General features: G+C 32.8%; 1 protein-coding gene across 1 annotated transcript in view; it reads left to right on the top strand.

The window, feature by feature from the left end:
* The window catches only part of LOC118191029 (SAM and SH3 domain-containing protein 1-like), an 810,623-nt gene that overhangs the window by 776,491 nt on the left and 22,008 nt on the right, over positions 1-12,124 (top strand). Inside the window, exons 13-14 of the mRNA XM_085815408.1 lie at positions 6,014-6,155; positions 9,476-10,503. Coding sequence (XP_085671534.1) covers positions 6,014-6,155; positions 9,476-10,503 — 1,170 coding nt within the window. The remainder of the gene's footprint in view (positions 1-6,013; positions 6,156-9,475; positions 10,504-12,124) is intronic.

Raw genomic sequence — 12,124 nt, 5'->3', positions numbered from 1 at the left:
CCCCGCTTAACAAACAATATCAACCCCTGAATATAATGAACGAACCATTTGAACCCATCCAATATTCTATACACTTAATGTTATTTTATGCCGCTATACTGAGTTACCGAAAGTATGAAAATTGGATATAACAAACTACATGGAAATCGTCGATTGCAACTTTTCTGTAATTTTCGTATTTTTTACAGAGGTTCTGCACGTTTTAAAGAAAAAAAATCGCTTACCTTTGAAATATTCCAAGTTTAAGACGTTAAAATTCACATTCCACATTCCATCCGTAATGAAAAACACTTTTACATTTTTTCTTTTATTTTCAATCCCACTTTTTTTTGTGTGTTATAAATAAAGACTGTGTGAAACATGTGTTATATTCAGTCTAGGAGAACGAGGGCATAATAAACAAATTTTTAGATACCGTATGTCCATCTTTGTATAGGATGTATGTTATAGTTGAGTGATTCGCTCTAGAACTGATTCAATGTGTGTGTGTGATTATGGCAAAGCCTCGAGGGCTATCTGCCTAAGGGGAGGGATGCCTTCGTGGAGGACTTTCTAAGGGAAACTGGCTCGTATACACGTTACACATGGGGAAAACCACGAAAACGCCCATGCAGCCAGCCCGTTCGCGGGATTCGAACCTCGGACCGAACTACCAGTGTTCAGCGACTTTACCGCTCGGCCGCTGGTGGGCCCAGAAGTGATTCAAAGAACCGATTCCACTCTACTGAACGGATCAACTTGAATTTAATTCCCGGAAACGGTAGCTCTTCAACAGTTCTCTGAGAGCTCGTGCTGGAAGCGTTGGAGAAACAGAGATAATCTATTCGTTCATGAACGAACTTACTTTATTAAGCGAATGAACACCTGATTCGTGAAGCGTGCCAGGAAAGTTCGATTACTATTTTAGAAGTAAAAAGAATGTTTATTCTCCCATCTAAAAGTGAGTGAGAGTTTAGTTTTCATCATTTGTCAACCATTTGAAATGTTTATTTATCTTGAAATTTATTTTAAGTTCTACGTAGAAAAGAGATTTTAAGAAATCTCTAGGGGAGCTGACTACGATACCTAAGGGTTCGGGTTCGAATCCAGAAGAAGGCATGGATGTAAATTGTGTTTCTCCTCATAGGAGATAACGGTGGCCGCGTATTAGGAGCCTCCATAATAAAATGACCACCACTTCTGGCCTTAGTAATGGCGAAAGCCTAAAAATGGCTAGTGCCGGCCATAAAAATAAATAACATAAAAAACAGTTTAAAGATATAAGTTCAGGGAATTAACATTTGATTGAGTCGATTTTTACGATACCACTGCTCATTCGATTCTTTTTGTTCTTCGTTCCCGCCTCGTGGTAAGATATGACGTAGGATTTCCATTTTCGTAATATCATTTCTTCTCTGCATTTTATGCTTTGCGATGTCATTAGGGATACATTTATACCGGTGATCGGATTCGCTGTCTATCATGGTTATCCGATAGTATTTCCGATAACTTTCTGAATTCGCCTCTACAGCCGCTGCGATCGGTCTCATATGATGAAGCATAATTATGTTACTGTAGTTGATACAACTTCCAAAACACTAGCTTTCTACGTTCAAATGTTATTTCGATATTTAAGGGAATTACAGTACACCTGTATATAAAATGCCTAAAGGATACCCTGATTGCTAGTATTTATTGGTATATTGCTAATTAGTGTTAGTTTACTTATGTAATTCATATGAGTAATTGAGAGCGGAGAATATTTTTCTCTCAAAATTATAAATTCTGTAACTTTAAAAATTGCTTTAATTAAATTAACTTTAAATCTTTATAGAGAAATGGAAGACTGAAAGTCTAATAAGTTTATTTATTGGTTTATATGATCATAAATATCAACATAGAAATGAAACCAACTCTGTCTGGACCCATTTCAGTTTTTCACAATGAGCCTTATCGCTTGGAAAACATTACTGGAATCCTGAGTAGGAACAGGGAGCTTACTTAAGCTATGTTCGTGTGTGCGTGGAATAACCAACAAGTAAAAAGGGTTAACTTTACCCTTTATTTCTCGCAGCGTACAGGCGCTCCCGCACTCCGGGATTCAGAGACCAACACTTTTGGTCTAAAACGTAAAAAATAAGAAATATCCAAATAACTAAATCAGCAGGAACTAAGTTCTGACCTTAAAGGCAGATATGATGTGACTGAAAAACACGCGCGTAGCAGGAAGGCTCTTCTATCTCTTGGCTAGAAGCCACTTCTTAAATACCTTTTACAGTTTGCAAACTCATTAGCATAAAACGTCCTACTTGCGTTTATTCTGGCCGGAAATTGAAAATCAGAGAGGATAGCAGAGTTTAAAATAAAATAAACGTTAGTAAAAACTTAAAATCCTTATAATGTGTTGTGGGGATTTATTTAAGTTACTAAACAATTCATTTTATTTTGAAGCAACTTTCTTAGCAATCTCGCTTTCAACCGACGCTTCCTTGCCAAAATGTAAATGAGTTAGCGCGCGTGTATTCAAATGAGATAGAAAGAGATTAGTATTTAAGGGAAAGTTTTGGAAGGTGATTTTAAAGCTTGTTCTGCCCACTTGAAAATCACGTTGTTATCTTTGATTTACTAGCGATTAGATTTGCGTGGCGTTGAGCGCTTCTAACCATTAGGCTTGTTTAGTCCGACTTATACCAGTCAGAGCCTACCTGCAATTTAAAAGTAACCTGTGAAAAGCCGTTAGGCTAACTAAATTGTATTCTATTTTAAGTTACTCGTTACCTTTTGAGTTAAGCCCAAATTGTTGGCTTTTGTAAGCACGGATCGGTGCCATCTGTAAATAAAAGAGTTAATAAAGGGCTCTTTACACCCTTTCTCTGGACTTTCTCATACTTCAGATTTAAGGAAAATTCCTTACACAATCTGTCAACGTCTAGTTAGTTTATGCTACCAAAGAACACCAAACGTTACAATGTGCTATTAAAATTCGTAGCTTCTACTTTCGTCCAGTTTCAAAGGGATTAAGAAAACAAAATTACTCATTTTAATTCACAGTAGAAACCATCAGCAAAAGGTTAGGTTTCGAATTTGTACCATAATTATAAAAAGTAGTTTACTTTTACAAAGATACTGTAAGGAATCAGTTGTCAAACAAAGCAATTTAAGTAAAACCCACTAATAAGTGGCCTTTCTCTTACGTCAAAATACGATTTAATAAGAAATTATATGAAACTAAATAAACATTACTATATTCATATACTATTAATAAACTAATATTCTATTTATACAATCTTGTCGTGTCTTATCAATTATTTAGGAGATTTCTGGTGCCTGAAGCTTTCCTGAAAATATCTTAACGGAATTCAATTGAACTTCTGATTGCTCATCTTCCTATTACCTGACATTTTATTTTAGCAAACATACCGCGAAACCTGTATCGCATATTTCGTTGAATATATATCGCCTACATTGTTTCCCTCTCAACAAGTGAATCAGTTCTGAGATTTAGAAACCATAATATCCCAAAACGAAGACCACATTGATCCATTTTAACAAACCTCTTCTTCATCAGTCTTTTCTGTTAATTTTACGTCTTTATTCCTACTGAATTTAGTGCAGTTCATCATACTAATTTTAATATGCAGAAATTATGTCTATCTTTTATTGGTCTGTGCCATAACCTGTAATTATTTTTTCAGTACCTTTGTTTTAATAACCGTGTTTTATTTTAATATCTTAAAAACCAAGGTGTGGTCCTACACTACCGATTATACGGCCACTTTTTCCAACGTTCCTTCGGATAATACGGACTTTTCGGTTCTTAACGTGCACACCACTTTTAATAATCCTAGCATAAATGTTCCATGTAAAACATTTAACCAGATTTACATATATTTTAATTATTATCATTAAAATAGGAAATAAAAATGAAGTTTATTTGCAGATCTAACGCTGTTCCAGATTGTAAAAGATTTTATTTTTGAGGTAATACCTCATGTTTTTTATCTCTTGTGCGTGATAACGAAATCAAATCCTCAATATTTATCCATCTGTTCTGTTGCAAGTCTACTGCTTGTTCTTGTCCAAGCAGAGTACCAATACAGCCGATGACACCGATGCTCGTTTAAAGCAGCAATGTATAATCGAGTCTCTGAACTGAGATTGCATTTTACCTACTGAAATCCATCGGCGCTTGAGGAACATTAATAGTGAACAGGTAGTCGGTGACAGCGCTCTGAGGCGCTACAAATGTCACAGTTGCACCTCATTGAATGATGAACGAGAATTAAGAGAGAATGAATAAGTTAATTCCCCAGACCGGCGCATCGCGGCTTGACAATAATGCTCTCTTGTGGTGGATAAATTGGAAACAATTATCACAAATCGGTAAAATCTCAATTATCACAAATCGGTAATCTTGCGGATTTTCTAAAATGAGGCTTTAATAATCAAAGAAGAAATGTTGAAGTCACTTAACTGGATGAGTTCAGCCAATAAAAATATCCATGTTCTCCTTCATGACGCCAACGCAAGGCTGACAAGAAAGCGCTGTGAAAAATTTATTTAGATCTTATTCTATACCCGATTAAACTTTAATCTCCTCGCGTCTAGTTTTCGTCTGATGAAAAATGGATTTTGAGGAAAGAGGACCTCCAAGAACTATATTGTTCTTAACGATTTCAAAACTCTCAGTAAAATTAATAATAATTTTTATACGAAAGAGATACAAAAGACTATTTTGCATGTTGTTAGAGGTGCATACGCCTCAGTTTATAAAAATTAACTGACAAATAAAATGTGTACAAAATCGCATATGAATTTCATTCCTTTATATGAGCTACTATCCGAAATATTAAAAACAAGAAGCAAACCGTGCTTAATAGTTGTAAATATTCCTCTGGGAATTTCTCAATGCATATAAAAATCTTTCGTTTAAAAAAATTTTTTTTCAATGCATGTAATGTCATCTAACAACATTATGAACAGTATATTTTGTGTGCCGTTCGTTCTTTGATGTGGTTCATTTGAATTTTAAAAATATAAATGTTTCTAAATTTTGCTTATAATTGTGAATTAGTTTATATAATGTATACCATCATATTCCCATAAATACAAATAAATAAAAGCTGTTGAGCATCACCAAAAATTTTTGTTGATTATTACATTCTATATAAAATAAAAATCACGAAAATCGTAGCTTCCACACGAAAATCATAATAGTATATTAATTAATTTTTTTCGATATATTTTTGACAAAATATTTTATTTCTGAATAACTGATTTTTTTTTATTTTTTCGTGTAATAAATTCAACAATTTTCCAATAAATTTAATTTTTATACAGAGAATTAGGCATTTACTAAGAAAAATGGAATTAAAGCTTTTCTACCTTCCTTTACTTAGGTAACAAAAAGATTTTAAATCTTGCAACATGAAATGAAGCATAGTGACATCAAACCCTATGATATAGAGTATGACAGTAGAGAATATTTTGTTTAAAATTTACGTTTGTTCATCAAAAGACGAATATTGTTGGTGTACTTGCTGGAAAATGAAATTCTATGATTTTCGGTAGGTCTGTTGCTAAAATCTGACTTCCATTTCAAGCCCTATATCGTGTTACTATTTTAGTTAGATTAATGAGCTCTTGATCAGTGCACACTGAAAGTGTGCTTTCGTCATTTGGACTTATTTCTTCCAAGACTGGTTTAAAAGTATGCCAAAGCATAATAAACTGGATGCATTTCGAAAAAGTATAATATGCATACTTTGGGTCTAGAATCTTTCATTCTTTTTATCTTGTCTAAAAACTCTTAGTGTTTCCTTTCCATTCTTCACCTATAAGTAGCTTCTGATGCAAAAAGATTCAAGCTTCGAAAATGATGTTTATTCTTTTAGGAACAAACCGCACTGTAAAGTATTGAACCTTTGTATATTTTTTTTAATTTTGTCTGTCGTAGAAATACTTTTAGTATATATAATATTCTCATTAAAATTAGGTACTTAATTTCTATAAACAACTGATATTATTTTTCTAGACTTACATGAATGTTCTGGTTCTCAATGGATATCACAACTTGGATACTCTGAAAGGCTTGGAAGAACAGGATTTACTCGCCTTGGGAATTGCGAACTCGGATCATCGCTTGAAGCTGCTGAATGCTATCGACCGTCTTGAAGGTACTGTCAGTTAGCTTCGAAGAAAAAAGGTATCGCTGCAATCTATGCTTGCAATTTGCATTCATGAATCCAAAATTTCAGCTCCCGTATGGTAACAATTTAAAAGATGCTTTATGTGAACATTCCTTGCAAAGAATATGGGTTGATATTCAATTGTAAGAATTAATTTGATTTTAGAAAATTCCTAATGAAATAATGTATCAATCCGTGTATAAAAATAATTTAGAAATAATTTCATAGTATGGTCAATAAAAACTATGTCTTTTATTTAAAATATATTTTCAAAGAGTACTTTTAAAAAAATGTGTTCAGAAAAATTAAAGAACATTCAAATTATTTTTACATTCCTGCGTCTCGCGGCTTCATTCATTATGAATTTCTTCCTGTTTATTTAACCTTAAACGCTCTTTCTTTTCTTATTTATTGGCCTTTTTTTATTTATTACTTGATTTTTCTTTCTTATTTCTTGATTTTGTCTTTCTTTGGCTCCATTGTTGCAATTTGAGTTTTCCCTTTCTTTGATTCTGCTAAAATATTCTTTCGACCTAATTACTTTGTATTAATAGCTCCATCGTTTTTTATTTTGACTCAAGATTTCTTTTTTTAATTTAATTTTATTTTATTCATCAAAATTAAGTGAAACGAAATACTGATGCTTTATTTATACTTCAGTTTTATGTAAAAGACATGAAAGAATTCTGAGCGGATGAACGCTACTCGCTTTAATGAGAGTATCATTCTTTTGAAGGAAGAAAATCTGCAGCAGATAGGCATCCAACTCTTTAGTTTTCTCTGTTTCGTTAACTTAGTTAGTCTAATAATTGTACAAGAATTTCTGTCAGAAATAAACTGTCCATTGTTCCGATAATCTGAAATGGCATTTTAAAGTTTCATCAAATATTACAAGATTAATATTTTGCCCAGTTAGTGTAAATTCTTTTTAACCTAGATGGATATCCTGAAATATTTGCCTCATCGAATAATTCCAGGTATTTTATCATGATCTTTCAAAGATATCACCTTACATTCAACTTTTGTCATGTTCAAATCATTAACTAGGAATAAGTCTTTGCTGCATTCTTTTGTTTTCATTATAAAGCTCCAAGCTGATTAGAATATGTTATTAACTGATCAGATTGGTATGCAAAGTTTGTAAGGATCTTAAGTTTTACTAACGTTTATTTTATTTTAAATCTTTACTATCACTTCTTATTTTCTACTTCCGGCCACAATTAAAAGCTTTAACTTATTTATGCAAATTTGTCTTGCGAACGCCAAGTACTTAAGTTGTGGCTTTTTGCCACGCAAGAGAGAAGAAGGAGCTATTAGAAGCAGGCCGCTTGCCATAGTAGTTTTACTCGGTTGCTGGTTGCCTCCAAGGCCAGAGGTTTAATCCTCTTGATAATTTTAAACGTATCGTAGTGTTAGCAGTTCTCTGTACTACATACAGCTTTTTGCTAATATACGGCCAATCTTGAAGTAGGCACTTGTTTGATTAATCCAAAGTTAAGTTTAGTTAGAGTTTAGTTAATATTTTTATATTCTTACGTTCAGACCACAAGTGGTTGGTCTCTGTATTCCGAAGTCCGAAAATCATTGTAAAAAGAGAAAAATAAAGGGTTTCGTATACCCTTCCTGTGTGTATTGTCTACTTCCCAAATTTATTGAACATAGCTTTAGTAAGCTCCCTGTTCCGAGTCAGGACATTTAATGTTCCCAAAGCAAGTAAACCTGATAAGTTCTTTAAGCATCAGTCACCATACATTGAAACTTACTTTTCATCAAATCAAAGGCAACTCTATTTAGTTCTTCCTTAGCGGAGATTTCTATTTAGCCATCTTTTCAAACTGATGATAAATTATTTTCTTAAGCTGGAGTAAGATCTGTTTTACGGTCCAAAGCTTCCTTGTTTTTACCTCTGACTTGCAAAGAAGGAACTTAAGTTCAGCATATGTTTCTTGACCCCACTGCAAATATTCCGGTTTTTGCTTCTACAGCTGCTGTAGTCGCACCTTTTTTCTTGTGTAGTATTATCTTTTCTGCTATTGTTTTTCCCAATTTACTTAAGTCTTAATTTGAAACTAAGCAACTTCTTTGGGTATTTCTCACTGAAGTATCTATAGAAGTTAAAATGAGCCAGCAATGTGTTTCTTTTATTACGAAAAATTAGAAACACAATTTCTGGACAGACAGTTTCTGGCCAACTAAAATAAATAGGCTCTAGATCATTACAGTTTACATGAACGGGAGCTAATACAAGATTCTTTAACGATCAAGTTTTAACAACAAAAGTCAATAACACTTATATTCTATAATGCATTTGAATATATTTTTAATTATCTTAGTTTTAAACCTGAAATATTTGCCTTATTTTTAGGTACACAGTTGTCTCATTTCTAGGGAGTTAAAAATATAAAACAATATGTAATTTACCATAACTTTCTCAATGTGGTAGCTTTGAAAGAGCAAGTCTTGGTCAATATTTAACACTCTAATAATAAAATATCAAGATATAATAATTGCTAATGACATTGAAAGATTACAACCAAACTTCAGAATTTTGAACAACGAAACATTTAGTGTTTAATCAAGAAGAACTAACATTGAAGATGAATGCTAATAGCTTTTTATGGTGATATGCAGTTAAACTCTGTAGTAACTGCGATCCAAACGAGTTCTGAGACAATTGATATTTGCTTTCCTTTTATTATTTTCACAAGATTGTTTCAATTTTAGAAAACGTTTTGTCACTTACTTCGACTGACCCTACTTTTTTCATTCCCGAGTTAAAACAATTTTTAACCTTATAGCAAAAAATAATGAATTAACTGTTTGGAAATTTTTTTAAAAAATCTGTTGTCATAGCGAAATAAAACTTGTATATATATTTTATTACTCTCTGTCTTTTTAACAGTTAAAAGTAAACTGAATTTCTGCTTTTTTTATATGGGAAAGGAGGAAAAGAATATTTTAAAAGTAAAATATAGTTTCCTTTTGCCGTCACATAAAAACGCATCGCCCGATTCTATGATCAAAATCGTAACCCATTTAATTATAACAAAAATAACATGCCAAAGAACAAATATTAAAATACCACAGCAAGAAGAATCTACGAAAGTTGCGTAAATTGGCAAAACTGTAACTTTTAATATTTCGAGCAGATGAATATATAAGTCTGTAGTGCCTATATATATTTTATGATATATATATAAAAGTTCCTTTTAACTTATTTTTGCCTCCCGATCTCTTTTATACTCCTCGTTTATTGTTTCATGTTAAATAAAAATTGCATAACGATCCTAAAATCCTTTAATTTTCAGATTTAAATCCAAGTATTGCTGCCTCATATGACACTGCAGAAGGAAATGATTCACCCCTGCATCAACAAAAGATAAACAAAACTCCACCATTTTGCACAAGACTGGATGTTTTCTCTTCTCCAAGAAAACGCAGCGAATCGTGTACAGTGAATTTGCAGGAAACTTACATGCCTCATCTTTCATGCTCACCTAAAGAAACAAATCAAGATAGTTACCACGTGACCGCTTATGATAGCAACGAAATAAATAATCTCGACCACAGTCTGCCTCCCATACCATGCAACGGCATAGAACGAACAGAAGATGATTCCCACAGAGATATCCTAAACATTCCATTAAGCAGAGCTGAAGAAAAGCTTTACTTTTACTCTGACTTACAATCCAATCAGAAAATACAATACTCTTATGGACGTGGAATTAGCGCTTATTCAGAGCAACTGTACTTTTCGAGGGCGGGACTTGTAATAGACACTCCTGAAAGTGATCATTTTCTTTCACAAATGAACTACTTAGAAAAACTGTCCGATTTGTCAATAGGCGGGTCGACGTTTGGTCATTTAAATGGGTCAGTGTATCCCAACAGTGGAGCATACATCACCAAAGAGGAGAAATACCTAATGGAATCTTCTCGAAGGAAGCTAAAAGACAAAATTCGAACATACAGTCAAGACATCACTCAAGGACAAGTCCGTAATGAATCGGATTTTAATGGTTACTTACTAACTGCCGATGATAGCTCAGAATCTTCGATCCAGAATTCTTCTAGCTTTGATTCTCAAAATAATGGAAAGTCACTAACACTACCTCGTAAAAAGAAAGGTTATTTAAATAACGATTTGTTGATTTTTAAGGCATCTGATTCCAGTGGTTATAAATCTGACAGAAAAAATAAAAAATTGCGTCGCAGGAAAGAAAGCACACAAACACTTCTTCATTGCCCTTCCGAACCATTCACTTTAGGAGATTTCATTGCCAAGAAGCTGCAAGAGGAACAAATCGATTTGTGTGCTGAACCCTACACTGATAAGGTATTTTTAGCACATTTTTCTTGATCGTTTCTCCTATTAATTCTTTCGTAATTACTTTACAAATATCATTTTAAGTGATTCGGAGCAGTAAGGTTGGTTCTCCATACTTAGTCTTTAGTATTGAATATATCTGTTAAACACAGACTTTAACAGAAAGTAAATAGTTCATATTTTTCATAAATTTCGAAACATAAAATCTATATATATAAATTTAGAGGTTTTTTTCTCGATCTGTTAAAAGTTAATCTATCCAAAAACACCTAATAGACGTGAAGCGAATTATTATGTCTGAAAGTAACTACAAGAACTTAGTTTAAAAGGTTTAAAATAAATATTTTTATTTTAACAGAAATTATAACATAAGTGCACTTTCTTGTGCTAACAATATCAACCACAACTCGTTGCGATGTAACTAAAGTAACAGTTAAATTTCAGTTAAACGTAGAATAGTAGTCAAAGCCTACACAATTAAACTTTAATCTAAGCTGGCTCAGAATTTCTAACCAGCGTCTCAGATTCAAATATCGGCAGCAGTAACGCAAAACCGAATAAATACAACTTATCAGAGCAGTCTGAACTCGTAACATGGCCGCAGAAAGCAGAAGCATGTTCTGTCTTATAATCCAAAAATTTCAGTTTAAATACTGCCCAACTGATTTGCATGTCATTTACATGCAACTGCCCAACTGATTGCATTTTTGGTGAGGAAACGGAAAGAAAAATTATCGTAAAGGCTGACAGTTCAAATAACTGATTAGTTAATTAAGCTTACAAGTCTATTTTTAAAGAAATAATAAGAAGAAAAAGGCAGAATATTTCCTTTTTAAAGAAATAATAATGAGAAAAAGGCAGAATATTTCCTAAGATTATCAGGCACCCTACATATAAACAAAAACTTAAACGTTGATCAGTTTGTTGTTTTAATGATAAAACATTCATTTATTTGCACATCGAGAGATCGTGACTTGTACTAAAGAAGCCGAAAAAGATTTTGCAATGCGTAAAAAGCAAATATGTTTCCCTTATTTAATAGTGAAGTGTAATAATTATTCAACTAATTAACGTACTGAAAAGTAGTTCACTCATAGATTCCACTAAATTTTCTGTTTCTTGTATTCTGGACAGTTGCCTATTGTTTGCCAAAAATGCCAATACAAATGAATTCTTGGCTTCACGTAACATTTTGCATTAGCAAAATTCCAACTTTTTTTTTCACTCGCATTATTATAGTCCATAAAAAATTTGAAACTGAACTCCCTTTTTCTTCAATATTCCTCGCAAATTCCACTGCAAGCTCAACAACATTTTGGCTAAGATTATGAAGTTTATTTAAAATTGTAAGATATAGCCACAGTTCTCCTAAATGCATCTACTGCTTACAAAATTTACAATGATAATATTTATTACTTACATTTCCCAGTTTCTCTTGATCAATGCTTTATCCTTAGTCTCAATTTTTGTTTTTTTTTCTCTTTGATATTAATTTGCAACTTAAAATTTCTCAGTTATACTAGCCATATATTTGGTGATAAATACTCATATGATGTTTAATAGAATCAAATTCTTTTGCCCTGATTCATAAGTAATTCTGTCTCCACACGTGATAGAAATACGACGAGAA

Source organism: Stegodyphus dumicola, chromosome 1 (genome assembly GCF_044657685.1).
Source record: "Stegodyphus dumicola isolate Sdum_Otavi_A_Nest chromosome 1, ASM4465768v1".
NCBI classification, from domain to species: Eukaryota; Metazoa; Arthropoda; class Arachnida; order Araneae; family Eresidae; genus Stegodyphus; species Stegodyphus dumicola.
The sequence above is the reverse complement of the archived record's forward strand: the minus strand, read 5'-3'. Positions and strand labels throughout refer to the sequence as shown.